Genomic DNA, 18,234 nt, shown 5'->3' with positions numbered 1-18,234 from the left:
TATATTTCATTTGTATTGCAATTTATCCGAATAAAAATGTTTCTTTCTTTCTTTCTTTCTTTCTTTCTTACATTTATTAAATACTAAACCCAGGGTAAGATATGATTTTAGTCTAAAATTATCGCGGAATTGAGACATTTTTATTATGTAACGGGTACTCACGATATGCGTTTTTTATTGCCGATATTTCGACCCAGTTGCATGGATCGTGGTCACGAAAGATGGTCAGGGAAAGATGTCCAAAAAACATATTTTCGTTATCAAAATATGTGAAAATACTTTTGTAGCATGTTTACTTCGGATATTCTGACGTCCATTATTTCAATGCATTTATTTTTTAGATGACAAACTATTAGGCCATCCCTTAACCTTACATCGCCCTAATACTTAATTCTACATTTACACTCTCCGACTATTCCAAATTTAAATTAATTACAATTATAATTTACATTTTACAATTCGGTTACATTCTTCCATCACTCAAAATACTGCTATTGGTAGATGGCGTGTCTCTCTCGGTCTCTGGTCCCTCGAGCATTATTTTTTATCCAGCATATAATCCTTAACACCCTTCGAGTAAATCGGGACATATTTGTCCCAGTCAATAGTCGTGGGGTCGCAAGGGTAGGTAGTTTTGTCCTTGTCATCTAACGTAGATATAAGTTCCTGAGCCCGCGCAGTTTTGATGAGCCAGCTCGTGTTAGTCACAGGGGTGCCGAAGTTACTCCGGGCTATAGCGCTCTTCACGAGCTTCGTGTATCTGATGAGAAAAACCTTGAGGTAATATAACCAGATATATAAGTAACCAGGTAATATAAGTAACCAGAACGTATATGAAAAGTACTTTGGCAAGGAGAGATCTCCCGTCGAGCTAGGTGATCATGCTCGGGGAGCGGCCGTGCTCCGACAGTCTCAGTTCGGAACTTGTATATATGCAAGATGTTTAGAAAACTTCGATAGCGCGATTCAGCAGCGCCATCTCTTGACGAAAAGCGGGAAGTCGCTACATTACCATGTACCTGAGTATGTGTTTGAGTGCTATGAATGTGTTTTGAAAGGCTACATATAAGATTACATTCCTACTTGAGGTCGACCATGGATGCGCCGCTACCACTGAGGACTGAGCTGGAATACCTCGGAAAAAAGAACACCCTTACCGCACCTTTCAAAGCAGAACAAAACAGCGCTTAACACTGCTATTATTAAGCAGAAATAGGCTTGGCAGTGATGGGGCGGTGGTACCGCTGGTGTACAAACAACAGCAGGTTTAAGCGCTGATGTGTTCTGATTTGAAGGGTGTGGTAAGGGAGAGATACTTTTCCGAAGCATTCCTACTTAGTCTTCATTCAGGGGTATAACAGTCAGGGGTAGCGGCGCATACGTGGCCGACTTTAGGTGGGAATCAAGTCTCTTCTAGTTGATTACAGATGTCCATAGGCGGCAATAGCTACATAACAGATGGACTGAACGCTCGTCTGCTACTATATAAAAAACTTGCTGACCCGGCAAACTTTGTACATCCTCAAAATCTATTTATCAAATATATTTCATATAAAATGTAGCCTATGTTACTCATGGATAATGTAGCTTTCGAATGGTGAAAGAATTTTTAAAACCGGTCCAGTAGTTTTTGAGCCTATTCATTACAAACAAACAAAGTTTTCCTCTTTATAATATTAGTATAGATAAGATTCTTGGTTCATTACCTTGGTTCTTTACCCAAAAATCGCAACCACGCATCCGCGATGTACGTTGGGATAATCTGTGCGAATCTAAGAATCGGTATCATCCATTTCGCTTGTGTGAAATAAACAGCTGGAAATGGGATAATGGCTGAAACATATGAAAAAAAATGATTTCATTAATGTCTTATCTCTTGAAAGCAGTGATAGTCTAGTCGTTAAGAAAATCGGTCTTCCATTCCGCGGGTCCGAAGTTCAAATCCAAGGTCAAACGTACCTCTGATTTTTAAAGTTTTGTTCGTATTAGAAATTAATTATCACTTGCGGTAAAGAAAAACATCACGAGGATACCTGTACGTCTGCGAGTGTGAAAAAAAAGGATTCTCAAGAGTATAGTCTATCAATTCGACAGGTTTTTAGAAAGGTACAACCGATGTAACTGTAATCGATCTCAGGTAGACTCACACTAGGATTTCAGAACAGAAATCTAACCTAACTGTAGTATACCTTGTGGGTAGTTTGTCTCGAGCGCATACGACACGGAATGAGAGCGGACTGTGTGGGAGCAGTCATGCTAGACCGTCGGTGAGGACGGGCGTGTTGGTGCGTCAGCGAGCCAATTATGATACTACTATCCCGACGTTGAGTCGGGAACACTACACTAACCATTAAGGTATCTGTCTGGTAGGGGATCGCACCCGGTTCCCAGATACTTGGTGAATCCATTAAAGCAGCAGGGTGGGATTTTCTCCAAGTAAGATATAAAAAGTCTTAAAAAAGTATAAAATGACTTACCACTATTATTTTTATTCCCTTCTTTTATATACAAATCACTTAACTTATCCCATCTGATAGGATTCATGTGACTAGTCGCTATGTTGTAAACATTGCATTTATGTGTTCTGAAAAATAGAAAAACGTATTGTTATCAATTCTCATAATTATTATTCATTTCCGAATAATTAGTTACTTCAAGAGAGATATAGAAAGTAATTAATAAAAATAACGAAGCCTTGAGCCTTTTATATTATTCTTTTCCTAGATGTTGTCTTGCCAAAAAATCGCAAACTCATAATTTTTAATTGGAATTGGTCGAATGGTGATCCATTCAAATATTGTATAAATACAGTATTGGCATTTTTCTAAGCTTACATCACTCAGCATGAAATATGCAAGAGTGGGCACTTTATTGGAACGACACGACTCCGCCACGGCATTGGCACCGACAAGACACTGGGAGATATTGTCATATAAGTGCCAACTAAGGCACAGTGGAAGGTGGTTGAACCCTTTGTGGCACCACCGCCACACCTATTTCTACCTAATAACAGCAGTGTTAGGCGCTGCTGTGTTCCGGTTTGAAGGATATGGTAATTGAGACAGACTTTTCCGAGGCGTTAGCTTAGTCCTCAGGGGTAGCGGCGCATCTGTGGCCGACCTCAGGTAGGAATGTCTAATCCTATCTGGGGTTGATTACAGATGTCCAGCAAACGAGTTTGCAGTCCACCTGATGGTAAGTGGCCACTGCCGCCCGGCCACAGTTTCGCCGTTACCCTTGAGGACTAAGCTGGTCCCTCGGAAAAGTGTGTCTCTTTAGACGCTTCAAACCAGAAGATAGCAGCGCTTATCAATGCTCTCATTAGGCAGAAATAGAAGTGACGGTGGTGCCGCTGGAGTCGAACCACAAATTTCTACCTTCAAATATTAAATATTTCGCAATACCATACCCACTACTCCTCGCGGCAGCAATGATGAGGAAGTTGCAGACATAGTCCACAGGTATGATGTCGACTACAACGTGTTTGTCGCCGTACAGCACGCGGGTCAGGCCTCTGGAGACGTCGCAAAGCAGAGTGGTCACCGCCACCCAGGAATCCGTGTGGCCGGTGAGCGGTTCCTTGTACACTGACGTCACTGGAAGTAGATATTTACTTAGTTGGTATTTACTAAGTTTGAAGGTTAACAACAGTGTTAGGCGCTGCTGTTCCGTTTTGAAGGGTGTGAAAAGGGAGACATACTTTTCCGAGGCATCCCAGCTTAGTCCTCAGGGTAGCGGCGCATCTGTGGCCGACCTCAGGTAGGAATATCTAATATCCGATTACAGTTGCGTTGCTACTCTTTAAGACTAAGAAAGTCGCCTCATTTGTAAGTCTGACTACCATAAACACCCTTCCACCGGAACACAAGATTACTTCACGCTAAAAAGCGCTGCGGTACCCCACCGATCGAACAATAGAGATTACATCTTTCAAAAATAGGCGTGGTAGTAGTACGTACACTTCATGGATATATGTTTATTTTTATAATATAGTAGTAGCAGACGAGCATGCAGTCCACCTGATGGTAAGTGGCTACTGCCGCCCATGGACATCTGTACTCAACCCCAGATAGGATTAGATATTCTCCTCTCATCTCCTCTCCTACCTGATGTCGGCCACAGATGTGCCCCTACCCCTGAGGACTAAGCTGCAACGCCTCGGAAAAGTATGTCTCCCTTACCACATCCTTTAAAACGGAACACAGCACCACCTAACACTGCTGTTATTAGGCAGAAATAGGTGTGGTGGTGCCACCGGCGTCGAACCACAAAGGGGTCTACCACCTTCAGTAGTGTAGTTAGGAAGACTTACAAGTCATTCTTAATTTGTCTTTAAGAGTAGCGAGGGTGGCAAAAACGGTAATAAAGGGTAGCAACATATAATTTCATGACTCGTTAATATACGGAATCATTATATTATTATGTATTATTTTGAAGGTGGTAGAACTCTTTGTGGTTCGACTCCGGTGGCACCACCGCCACACTTATTTCTACCTAATAACAGCAGTGTTAGGCGCTGCTGTGTTCCGGTTTGAAGGGTGTGGTAAGGGAGAAAGACTTTTCCGAGGCGTTCCAGCTTAGTCCTCAGGGGTAGCGGCGCATCTGTGGCCGACCTCAGGTAGGAATATCTAATCCTATCTGGGCTTGATTACAGATGTCCATGGGCTGCAGTAGCCACTTAACATCAGGTGGACTGCATGCTCGTCTGCTACCCTTATATTATAAAAAAAAAATGTAAAACTATTATTAACACTTACCCATCGATGGTCTAACAATTATTGTTGGCATATTCCCATGATTATTTACAACGTATGCTTCTACCATTTTTTTCGAAAATGTGTAACTATTTCCGTGGAAGTCTGAAATTAACAGGTATATATTCATTTTGTTTAGTTATCTATTCACCCTTAAAATCGTTATAGTTGTAGAACAAAGACGGATTTGACAAAAATGCGAAATTCACTTTTTATAATTTGGATAACATATTGTCTAAATATTATTACTGCATTACAGAAAAAAATCTATGTATTTTAATTTTCAAATTAATCAGTCGGTATTACGACGGATTTTAAATGCGCTCATAGTAATGACGTTTGTGAATAACTTGAAATGGCTGCCCTTTAAAGTTTGGAATTTGTTAAATCCGACTTTGTTTTAAGACTATGACGAAATGAAAAACAAAATAAAAAAAAGCTTGTAAATATGAAGTGTAAGCAACAAAGGCATTTTTATTTACATGAACTGAATCACATTAGTGTTCACTTCTCACTGTATTTTTTCTGTATGTGAAGTAGTGTAAAAAAGTAATTTTTGATCCGACTAAGTTTTTATGAACCTACCTAATAGTTTTCGTATTTCCTTTGGATCATTAGTTTTTATTATTCTATATACATCGTCAATCTCCTTTGGGGGTGGGTAAGGCATTTCTTCTATAACATTATATGAATTTGAGAATGCTGTTGATACATGTACAAAAACCTGTAAAAAAATGAAGCTCAACTATACCAACTATTAATTACAAAACCAGAGTGGATTGTTGCGAGTTTTACAAGTGATAAAAACTACTTGTCCCTGTAGTTCCGGGACCAGAATAGGGCTACGGTATCCCCTGCCTGTCGTAAGAGGCGACTAAAAGGGGCTTTCGGGGTTACGGGCGGCAAGAGTGGGAGCTCGAACCGCCCGGCTAGCGACCCCGGGAAGGACGACGGTATGTGTGGTCGCATTCCGTCGTATACACCAGACGGTGTGGTGACACAAAGTCACCTGGGCGGAGCCCGAAGGGGCAGTGCGCTGAGAGGGCTCCGGTCGCGTTCCTTTGGAGATCCCGGAGTCCTCTACGCAGCGCCGAGGACGGCCACCGGGGGGGTTTTAGTGCGGTAAAAGTCCCACATAACCCCATGTCGCTCCCACGGCACCGGGTACCTTTTGAAGGTTTCCCCCTCGATTTCATGTTCTTGACATAAGACGCTGTCTACACTCACAGCCCCACACTAGGATTCCCAGTGTTGTGGATGCCATGAAAACACAAAGACGGACATCCAAACATCCAAACAAGGGACAAATATCCAAATTCATCATTCAGATGTCTGTTTGGCCGGGGATCGAACCCGGAACCCTTTGCGCATCAGACTGGTACGGTGACCGCTCCGCCACGAGGGTTGCCATAAAAAAGCTCTATGCAATAAATGCTTACTCGATTACAAATTACAACTTTATCCTCACAGGTAGCAACGTATCTGGCGAATAAATAGAATAATCCAATAAAAAAATAATCTTATATATAAAATTCTCGTGTCAAAATGTTAGTTACCGTAATCTTGCGAAACGGCTTTACCGATTTTCACCAAATTTAATATGTATTATTAGGTCTGAGAATCTATTTTTCATACCCCTCAGTGATAAGGGTTGTTCATCCTTAACAATTTTTATTTATATGGCAACACAACGTTTGCCGGGTCAGCTAGTTTAATTATATATGTCCATGTGCGGCAGTAAAAACTTACCAAAGGTTAACTGTACCGTCGTTTGTTCATAATAAAAAGTGTCATGTTCAAAGACTTACATCCAAATTCTTAATTTTCTTCCCCAACTCCAGAACCTTCTTCGTGCCTTCATAGTTGATTCTCAAGTGTTCAGATGTCGGCACCGTAAACTTTACTTGCGCTGCTGAGTGAAATACAACTGAAACCTGAAATTTATTTTAAACCATTTTCAAAAACACATTTTTTTTATAATATAGGAGTAGCAGACGAGCATGCAGTCCACCTGATGGTAAGTGGCTACTGCCGCCCATGGACATAGGTGATCAACCCCAGATAGGATTAGATATTCCTACCTGAGGTCGGCCACAGATGCGCCACTACTCCTGAGGACTAAGCTGGAACGCCTCGGAAAAGTCTGTCTCCCTTACCACACCCTTCAGACCGGAACACAGCAGCGCCTAACACTGCTGTTATTAGGTAGAAATAGGTGTGGCGGTGGTGCCGCCGGAGTCGAACCGCAAAGGGTTCTACCACCTTACAAATTTTCAACAACCACAAACTCGACTGCGTAAATAATTATTATATGCCGCGCGCAATAAGCAAATTAAAACCACCATTTTGATATCCTTCGCGCTCTTTTTTTGGGGTCCCATACTCAAAAGTTATAGACGGAACTCTAAAAAAGTATAAATTAAGTCTCCACTGTCGGTCCGTCTGTCACAGGGCTCTATCTCTTGAACCTAAACTCATCTAAATCTATAGATAAACACTTGAAATTTATAGTATTTATAGTACGAGTAATGATGATGTATAACGGTGGCCGCTACAGCAACAATTATATTATTAATATTACAAAAAATATGTAACTTTTGGTGGTACGGAAGGCTCCATGTGAGAGTTCGACTCGCACTTGGAGAATTGCTTATACATCTCACACTATAGACAAGGCTACCTGTACCCTTACCACGTTACGTTCACGAGTTTTTACGTTTTGGCAAATATGTCTGTTTTGGTATTTGTTTACGTATTTGCCCATACAAATTTCAATCAGCGCCCCTAGCGGATTGTATCAGAACTATTAGTGTCAGTAACGTAACATTCAATGTCTAAATGGACAAAATGGCGCTTTATGTTTTGTTTCTCTTGTTTGCGAACATGTGAGGCAGACAAAACTATTTGAGCACTTACTTATTGTTACGTTTACTCAGTCTACTGCAGCAAACGGAACAGAATAATGGATTGAGTAAACGTAACGTAAAATTGTGGGATGTTTTGAAAACTCATGGTAATGGTACTAATGGAAAGCAGTCAATGCCGCTTTTACAGACTTCTGAAATATCAGAAGAGTCGCAAACGAATTACCAACTTTGAAGAACAGCTCTTTTTGCAGCTTTTTTTGAAGAGCCCCATAGCATAGTACTTCGGGAATATTTAGATAGGATGTTGATTCACATTGGTTACAATTACTTTGTTAAAGTCGACACTCTCACACACACACTTATTTTTGATTACAAACTCTATTGAATCGAGTTATACCATAATATCGTATATATAAAATTCTCGTGTCACAATGTTAGTTACCAGGAGTACGGTACCGAAACGGCTTTAACGATTTTCACCAAATTTTATATGCATATTCAGTAGGTCTGAGAATCGGCTACTATTTATTTTTCATACCCCTAAGTGATAAGGGTTGTTCATCCTAAACATTTTTTTTATTTATATGGCATCACAACGTTTGCCGGGTCAGCTAGTATTAACATAGAAATGTCTTACGTAATCTGTATATTGATATGCATTACCTACCCGAATACATTATTCAGTTTATAATTTAAGGTCAAGTTGATCTTGTATGCGCGATGCTTTATACTTTTACGATATGGAAGATATTTATAAAATTGAGTATTGTGTAGTATAATATTTTTATAATTGGTTTAAGAGATTTATTTTTCAAATAAATTATTTGCAATGTCGATTTTGTACAGAAGGTCAGTTCTTAGACCAGTGCCGAAGCCTTTAAAATTGGTAAAAAATGAAAAAAAAATACAATAGAATGAAACCCATTGGAAAAGGAGGGGAATATGATCAAAATGAAAGGAAAAATAAATTACGGTCGATCCGAGTTCGGGAAGTGGGAGGGGGTGAGTTTTAAGGGTAAAAAATGGTTTATCTTGATTTCCGGCTAATCTACACGTCCTATGCGAAAAAGTTAAATGGCAAAGTTGTAGGTAATAAAAAGATCTACAACTTTTGTATTTGCAATTTTTTCACATAACTTCAAAATTTGGGTGAAAAATTCAAAAAACCAAGTTTTTGGTTTTTTATTTATATCTTTTTCAAAAAAAATTTTTTTTATACGAAATTTGGTGAAAACTTACCTTATTATGTCCCAAATACACTGTAATTTATTTGATTAAACATATTTATTTTTTCGCCTTATTTTCACTTAATATCAAAAAAGCATCCTAATTTTCAATCGAAAATTCTGACGTCAAAATATCAGCTTTTTTCAAAAAGTTTGGGGGCTTTTTGTTCGTTGAAATATCTACTTTCTGATGGTGTAAAAAAAATATACATTACTATAGGAAATGTTCTCAGAAAATGCAAAAAATTGAAAAAAACCCAAATTCGAAAAAATTTTTATAATTATGTACAATTTTGAGGTATTTATTAAAATTTACACTTTAATTACTCAAAAAACGTAAGATTTCATGTTTTATTGATAAATGAAAAAGTTGCAAATTAAAATATACTTCAATAATTAACAAACAAATAAGTTAATAAAGTTAATATTTAATAAGACATCTACAATATTTTGAAAAAGTTGTAGAATCTTATTTAAATAATATTTGTAGATGTCTATTTACTGCTGTTTTAAGATAATTTATATACCTGAGTGACCTTCGGTAAATTTTAGCCCATTGTAAGTTATTTCATAGAGAAGTGGGGACGGACCTAGGAGGGTCTGGGCCTTACTACATACCTGCTATTTCGTAGCAGCTGTAAAAACCGTTAGCCAATATTCGAGATACAGAGCAGTGTACAACATCGTTTTTAAAAATACACGCGCAGGCTCAGTTACCCTAAGTGAAATGTGAGAAATTTACTTTATTCAAAAAATCGTTTGGAATCTACATAGCAAGGTTAAAATAATATAGATTAAAATACAATCTGTATTTCAATCTATATTAATCAACTTTAAAATAAAAATAGTAATATTTTCTTTCATAAATAGTATGTTTACATAACATAACCTAAAAAATTAAAATTGAATGATATTTTAGTACAAGAATAAAAAATAGTAATTTCGTTTATTTTATACAAACAAATTTAGTTTTACTCATGATAAAACTTTGAAGGCATTATTAATTTAATTTTGTCTTTTCAGATTATCAGTATGGATGGATCTGTTTGTATAATCTGCAATAAGTCAGATGACAAGCAAGTGTATGAAATAAAAAAATCAGCTTTGAATCGTTTAGTGAAGTCTAGCAAGAAGAGAATCGACAATGAATACAATTGGGTTCTTTTCAATTTTTTGCATTTTCTGAGAACATTTCCTATAGTAATGTATATTTTTTTTACACCATCAGAAAGTAGATATTTCAACGAACAAAAAGCCCCCAAACTTTTTGAAAAAAGCTGATATTTTGACGTCAGAATTTTCGATTGAAAATTAGGGTGCTTTTTTGATATTAAGTGAAAATAAGGCGAAAAAATAAATATTTTTAATCAAATAAATTACAGTGTATTTGGGACATAATAAGCTAAGTTTTCACCAAATTTCGTAAAAAAAAAAATTTTTTTTGAATAAGATATAAATAAAAAACCAAAAACTTGGTTTTTTGAATTTTTTACTCAAATTTTGAGGTTATGTGAAAAAATTGCAAATACAAAAGTTGTAGATCTTTTTATTACCTACAACTTTGCCATTTAACTTTTTCGCATAGGACGTGTAGATTAGCCGGAAATCAAGATAAACCATTTTTTACCCTTAAAACTCACCCCCTCCCACTTCCCGAACTCGGATCGACCGTAATTTATTTTTCCTTTCATTTTGATCATATTCCCCTCCTTTTCCAATGGGTTTCATTCTATTGTAATTTTTTTTGGTTTCAAAAATTATCGACCCTGGTCTATCTATAGATTTTTAAGATTAGTAAATTGAATAGAAAATAAGATATAGTCATGGAAAAACCAGAGATTAGAACCTAAATTGTAAACATGAGAGAAACAGCCAGTAAATTAATGCTTAATATTTTACAATACTAATAAAAATAGATACGTTTATCTAAACAATTAATTATTATGAATATTAACTATAATATGCATATCGATTAATAAATGATTTGCCTATCGGCTCTAGCGGGTTAATGGGGGCAGAAGGGGCGCTCTGCTCGGAAAACTAGTCCTGGAGGCCACAAACACAGTTGCAATTAGCTAAAAAAGAAAATGTCTTCAGAACCAAACAATCTGTGAAACGTCGCCGGAGTCATCACCAACACGGAAATACGTATTTGTCGGCGAAAAAGTCTATGAGACATTTGTAACATCAAATAAACTTTTTATACTGGGGACCCTTATTCCACTTTCCGTCCTGGGCCTCCGACGACCTTAGTTCGCTACTACCTATTGGAACACCGGAAAAGAAACTTCTAACTCTTCAGTGTTACGTATCACTTTTGAGAAAACCTAAATTAAAGTTATTGAAATTTCAAATTTTATTAATACTACCTTATCAATTAGGGTCTGTTCATCATCACATTTGATTCCAAGTTCGGGATCAGCGATGTCACCTGCGATTGGAACCACTTTTCTCAGATCCTGAGGTCTTGTGTGTTTTAGTTTTGTAAATATCTGAAAATAGATGGGAAATGATTTTAAAATTAAAATTTTAATCAAGTACTTAATATTTTATCAACGCTGCCAGCGAGTGCTTTAATTAAGTACTTAATTAGTTTAATATTTTTTTATATATCAATATTCCGCAGGGTATAGGAAAATTACTGGACATAGGCCTTCTCCTATTTAGTACCACTCCAACCACTTCTGTGCCATCTGAGCCCAACGGCTTGCCGTATTCTTCAAGTCAACCAGTTGGGTGAGCGACTCCTGCTCCTTTGGCTGAATCATAGTCACCACTCGAGATCCTTTCCTTCATCATTAGTTATCCGTCACTGGCCCATTAATCATTAGCGTCTTATTTTATTATAGCTTATAGCGTCTTATTTATTATATAAATTGATTGGATTCTTATATATTTGGGAAGTTCTTTACAAAAATCTCAGGCATGTCAACCACCATGAAACTTAACTTATGGTTCTATCTATAGAGGCTTCTATCTGATCCATTATCCAATCCACGTCAATGATGTCGCATATGGATGATAGAAAATAGGTTTATAAAGAAAATGTGGTTTACCGGATTACTAAGAATTTCTTCAAGTCTCTGATGAATGCTGGCGTTTTTCTTCTCCCTTATCAGAACATAAACCTTTTCTATATCCTTACACGTGAATAACAGCCTCTCTATCATCAACTGAAAACAAAACTTAGTGTCATTTTCTATTATTTCTTGTTATTAAAACAACATTGCTAGAAATTTTACGTCTCTAACTCAGAGGTGGTATATGGCAAATTTTATACACTTTTAAAAATATAATAGCATGAAGGTTGTTTGTATAACGTTCTCAAAGTTACAGCAAGTGAAAGAACTCAAAGAAAGATGAAGAAATTCATGCTACTATGCATGGCTAATGACTATTCTAATATATGTATGTACAATGGTACATATTGAACATCTATTTTATTTGTACCTTATTCTGCTCTACCACGCTCTACTATACTTTAATCGGTTATGCTCTACTCTATTGTATTCTATTTAGTTGTGTACTATTATATTCTGTTCTGTGATGTATTGGAAACGTTATATAAAATATAGCTCTAAAAGCTTACAAGGTATACAGGGCGCTGGACTACATTGAACTAAAATTTGACGTTGGAAATCAAGATCTTAGAAAAAAGGAAATGTTGTGCTTACCCTTCCAATAAATCCCGTTGCACCAGTTATAAAAACAGATTTCCCGGCGTAGAAATTGGAAATTGGTTGATAATCTGGTTTGAAACAGGAGTCAGGAGAGACATCTCTGAAAAAAGAGAAAAAAAATATACATAGTGGTAGTAACAATCATGGCTCAGTTTTTACCGGTTTTTGCCGCGAGGGTTCCAAGTTTTATCCCCGGTTAGGCATTTTTTTATGAAATATTAGGTAACACAGATGCAGTCCATCTCATAGTCTGTGGTCGCTGCCATTCATAGATATATAGGATATAAAAAAATTATATAGGATTCCTTTGGTTTTGGTTTCGGCCAAAGACACCGTGACCTTCCTGATGTTAACTAACATCATTTAATAGCGATATTAGTATGACGGTCCCGTGCGAAGTTCGGAATAAAAAATATATAAGAACATTCTTATCGTCATTACCTAATTCATTACTTTGCACTTCTAAGCACGGGCCCCTCTCATTGTGGCATAGGCAATAGTCCGTAGACCGCGCTGGCCAATTGTGAAATGGTAACTTTTTTCTAACCATTTTTCAATGTATCTCAGGCGTGTAGGTTTTCTAAGCACACACCTAACAGAACAATCTACGTATGTGGGATTAGAATCTCGTACATCCTATTTAGAAGTTACGTTTCAACCACTATGACATCACAGATGACTTTTTTTAGTTAATAAATACATACCTACATGTTCTGATAACTGATGACTTTGACCTCTAATTAAGTTAATTGCAAAATGATCGATCGATCCTAATTGATCGTTGACAGGTTAACTTAACTCTCGAATATTTAATTAATTTAATGACATCTTTTATTAGGTGATCAATGACCTATGCCCTTCATAGTATTCAGACTATTTTCCTTATTGACTGGTAAATGAAGTTAAATTGGTTAAATGCATTATTCCAGGAATGCATTGTTATGATAAGTATAAAAACAGCTGAAGGCCTAATAATGATCTTTCACGATTTTACGACGAAGTTTAAATACGGTCAGTCAAGCGACGTGGAGGTACCGCGTTCGATTTCCGGCCAAACAGCATCTTGTGTAATTTATTTTTATTTTTATTATTATATAGCAAACGAGCATGCGGTCCACCTGATGCTTAGTGGCTACTGCCGCCCATGAACATCAGTAATGAACCTCAAATACGATGTGTTTCCTACTTGTGGACCACAGATACGCCGCTACCCCTGAGGACTAAGTTGGAATGCCTCGGAAAAGCATGCCTCCCTTACCATACCCTTAAAACCAGAACACAGCAGCGCTAACTACTGCTGTTCAGACAGAAATAGGTGTGGCGATGGTGCCGCCGCGAGCCAAACCACCGAGAGTTCTACTACCTTCATCTAATTGTATTTTAATGGACTTCATAAAACCTTAAACTATTTATCCCTAGAAACTTGTTGTATATTTATCAGATTTACTTAATGTGTAAACCGGACTATTTATTTCGAGTTTATAATTGTTCATATCTGCGTTGTATCTATAACAAGGTATTCATATTCTAACTTAAAATGCAATTAGCTGGTCGACCTAGCTACATTTGAGATTAAATAACGATTAACACCTATAGACCACACACTATGATAACTTTTATCGTAAATACAATGTTAAACACGTTAAAGGCAGAGTCATTTATTAATTACTATCCACACAACTGACCAAATGACCATTTACCAATCCTAACCACTTAAAATTCTAAAGGCTCTACGCGTAATAGATCGCGCAAGCAACCGTTGCTAACGATAGACGGTGACAGCCAGCGACCGTAGGCGACGGTATGTATGTCGTTCGACTTGGGATGCACCACTGTCACACATATTTCTGCTTAAATATAGCAGTGTTAAGCACTGCTTTGCTTTGTTATGGCAGTGATAGCCTAGTGGTTAAGAAACTCGGCCTCTCGATCGAGGGGTCCGAGGTTCAAATTCAAAAGGTCCCAGGCACGCACCTCTGATTTTCAAAGTTATGTGCGTATTAGAAATTTATTATCACTTGCTAAACGGTGAAGGAAAACATCGTGAGGAAACCTGCATATCTGAGAGATTTATAAAAAAAAATCTCAAAGGTATGTGAAGTCTACAAATACGCACTTGACCAGCGCGGTGGACTATGGCCTAATCCTTCTCATTATGAGAGGAGACCCGTGCCCAGCAGTGGGACATTAATGGGTTGATGATGATGATGATGAAGCACTGCTTTGATGTTGTATGAAAAGTGTTGTAAGGGAGAAACACTTACGTAGCTTATCCTGTCCCACTGCTGGATACAGTACCCTTACCATGAGTTTTCAAAACATCCCACAATTTTACGTTACGTTTACTCAATCCATTATTCTGTTCCGTTTGCTTCTGTAGACTGAGTAAACGTAACAATAAGTAAGTGCTCAAGTATTTTTGTCTTCCTCACATGTTCGCAAACAGTGAAGGTGGTAGAACCCTTTGTGGTTCGACTCCGGCGGCACCACCGCCACACCTATTTCTACCTAATAATAGCAGTGTTAGGCGCTGCTGTGTTCCATTTTGAAGGGTGTGGTAAGGGAGACATATTTTTCCGAGGCGTTCAAGCTTAGACCTCAGGGGTAGCAGCGCCACTGTGGCCGACCTCAGGTAGAAATATCTAATCCTATCTGGGGTTGATTACAGATGTCCATGGGCGGCAGTAGCCACTTACCATCAGGACTGCATGCTCGTCTGCTACTCTTATATTATAATAAAAAAAAAACTTTCAAAACTGTGATTGCTAATTGCCGTGAATTTGAACTTTGGACCCCAAAAAATATTTGTTTAATAATTATGCTATCATTACTTAAACAAATAATTAATGCGACCGAATTACCCTTCGGTTTGTTTGTTGACAACAATTTAACGATGAATATTGAGGAACAATAGAAGGTTAATGAAATTATTAATCATTATATAAAATTGTTAATAACCTCATTAATTTTCATTTTTTCATGTTTTTATGCACACATAATAAACGTTATAATGTACTTGATGATTTTTTATATTAGTTAGTACATAGAAAACATATGGATGTATTTTTTTACGCTTGAAATAGGTAAGTAGTAAGTACCTTGAACCTTGTGTAGAATAAGTTATTTTGAAGAACCCTTTGTGGTTCGACTTCGGCGGCACCACCGATTTCGCCGTTATAAGTGCTGGGAAACAAGTTTTTTTTGAAGATAAGTGGGTTAATTGGACTTTGGACCCAATAATAGTATTTCTCCTGTCGCGCGTGTCCCACCCGTTCACATGAATTAAACTCGTTTTAATTTCTGCGCGACGCGTGCGTGAGTATGAAACGATACCATGCAGGTAGCACGCATGAGGTACGTGCGGTCTTATACATGCGCGACAGGATACGCGATGTTAGTCTCCACGACCCGCGTGCGTGTGGCAAGACAAGAAAAGTCATGACTTTTATGAAATGATAGGATACAAGCGGCACGTATACGCCTGTAAACCCGGGCTACACGAAACAGACCATAAAATACAGCTCCATCATACTAGGAATGAAAAGACAGCGCAATCAAAATAAATCTAAATGTTTTTTTTTGTAATTAGTGTATCGGTATTACTATTTATACTTATTAGTTTTATTGCTGTAGCCTGTAACGCGGAACTCTGTGTTGACGTCAATCTGTGTAGCCGGCTACAAAAAACTGTATCCACAAAAGTACCAGTTTTTTTTTAGTCTATATCTCGGTGTTTTACTAATATGATGGATCTTCAGAAGAGAGAGACAGAGTTTAGACTAACGCCTTTTTTTTTTTGTTCACGAGGGGGAAACCTTCAAAAGGTACCCGATGCCTTGGGAGCGACACAGGGTTATGTGGGACTCTTACCGCACTAAAACCCCCCGGTGGCCGTCCTCAGCGCTGCGTAGAGGACTCACTCGTTAGACTAACGCCTACTACTCGTACCTAATTGTGAACAGTTTTAGTTAATTACAAAATTGTTATGTGGTCATAGATATTTGTGACTGAAAATAACCGGGACGCATTTGTTAAGGATTCGTTTTAGTTTATTAAGAAGCTTGTGATTCAGATCTAGATAACAGACATTTGTGTTTTTAATATATGAGAATATTGAACAAGATCAGCTTATTCCTAATTAGCAATTATTATGAAAACATTACTTTGTCTGCTTAAAATATAGGCTATGCTCATTATTGCTCATTACAACTATTTATCGGATATTACCATATGAGATGCTGTTGGATTCGTCTAAGTGGGAGTTACGTAACCATAATTTTTTGTCTGTTTTGTTTTCTGTTCAATTCGTGGTCCCCACCTGGATGAGTGAACTTCTTCCAGAGGTATTCCTGGAGTAGTATGTGGGGAAAAAATCTAGGTCTGTCTATATTATTTTTACAGCGCAAAGCAAAGGATTCAAAACATAATTCTATGCGCCGTGAGGTATTTAATATTAGTCGTCCACAAATAATATATTTGCGCACGAGTGACACATTTTATTTTTTATTCGTGAGAAAAATAAATAGGTTAGTTATAGGTGGTCTATTCTCAGACATAATTCAAATCAAATCAAATCAGCAGCGCTTAAAACTGTTGTTATTAGGCAGAAATGGGTATGGCGGTGGTGCCGCTGGAGTCGAACCACTAATGGTTGTAGGTACCTTTACAAAAAATCTCAAATACATAAATTTTATTGTTACCTGTAAGTGACACTAGTGGAAAACCGTACAGAGGCCACATTACCCTTAACAAATGGCCTGCATATCACTAAACACCGGAAAACACGTTGCATTGTTAAAACTAAAGTAAAACAACTAATTGCAGTATGCCCGCCCACTCATTTAGTGAGTTCCTACGTTGAAAAGCCGAACTATCTGGTAACGTACCTTCTTATAGCGGTTGCGTACAGAATAACTAAACTACAGAGTAATCATCACAGACCTGTATTTGTTTTGTCATCATAGTCTAAAGGATATCAATATATATTTTAAAACAAAAAAATAAGAAATAAAGCAATTTCAAATTAGGATTCTCAATAGTAGCCGAAAACTATGTAATCTATACTATATAAAACTTTGTCATCATAGTTTAAAGGATATCAATATATATTTTAAAATAAAAAATAAGAAATAAAGCAGTTTCAAATTAGGATTCTCAATAGTAGCCGAAAACTATTTAATCCATAAAGTCTAATAAAAATATAGCCCGACATTTTTTTCTGTGCGGATGGTGGTTTTCGGAAATATGTATGTTATATTGGATATGGTATTTTCTTTAATTTTTGCAGATAACGAATTTTTAAATTATTATAAGCTTAAGTCTATTAATAAGTTATATCCTAAGTTATATTTTCCAATAAAATGATTATAATTTAAAATTATTATTAAAGAAATATAATTGTAAAAAAAATCACTTGATAGGTAATATTACGATATTACGATCGCCAGTGGTGCCCCTAACGCACAGAAAAGTTTTTTGGACCATAGTATTATGCGGTTTCGAATCCTGAGGATTTTAAATCCAAATACTTATATATAATTGCAAAATGTAATTTTGTTTATTCGTCCACAAATTAACACTGTCTATAGATATGTTGATATTCTTTAAGTACTTAAAAAATACAAAGAATTTCTTTAAACATCTTTTGATGAAAATTAATATCTAAGGATTTTATACACCACTAGAAAATAAAATAAAAATATTTTAT

General features: G+C 37.0%; 1 protein-coding gene across 1 annotated transcript; it reads right to left on the bottom strand.

Annotated features, from left to right (window-relative positions):
- Window positions 1-232: 232 nt before the first annotated feature.
- LOC140749414 (putative fatty acyl-CoA reductase CG5065) lies at window positions 233-17,376 on the bottom strand. Its single transcript, XM_073082446.1, has 11 exons — window positions 17,228-17,376; window positions 12,522-12,627; window positions 11,904-12,020; window positions 11,217-11,339; window positions 6,563-6,688; window positions 5,340-5,478; window positions 4,758-4,859; window positions 3,410-3,596; window positions 2,478-2,584; window positions 1,707-1,833; window positions 233-760 (listed from the first exon to the last, which is right to left on the bottom strand). The coding sequence occupies exons 1-11, from the start codon at window positions 17,317-17,319 to the stop codon at window positions 538-540; spliced, it is 1,449 nt and encodes a 482-aa protein (XP_072938547.1). The 5' UTR covers window positions 17,320-17,376; the 3' UTR covers window positions 233-537.
- Window positions 17,377-18,234: the final 858 nt, after the last annotated feature.

This window comes from Epargyreus clarus, unplaced genomic scaffold (assembly GCF_041222505.1).
Source record: "Epargyreus clarus isolate Ecla_fem2 unplaced genomic scaffold, WU_Ecla_fem_2.2 ptg000018l, whole genome shotgun sequence".
In the NCBI taxonomy this organism is placed as follows: Eukaryota; Metazoa; Arthropoda; class Insecta; order Lepidoptera; family Hesperiidae; genus Epargyreus; species Epargyreus clarus.
This window is presented reverse-complemented; position numbering and strand designations above follow the sequence as displayed.

Excerpts from the sequence above, each read along its gene's own strand:
- LOC140749414 (XM_073082446.1), bottom strand. The coding sequence starts at position 17,319 with ATGCAACGTGTTTTCCGGTGTTTAGTGATATGCAGGCCATTTGTTAAG. Across the intron at positions 12,628-17,227 it reads TCCACTAGTGTCACTTACAG|AGATGTCTCTCCTGACTCCT; the intron begins GTAACAATAAAA and ends CTCTTTTTTCAG. Across the intron at positions 12,021-12,521 it reads CAACGGGATTTATTGGAAGG|TTGATGATAGAGAGGCTGTT; the intron begins GTAAGCACAACA and ends TTTTGTTTTCAG.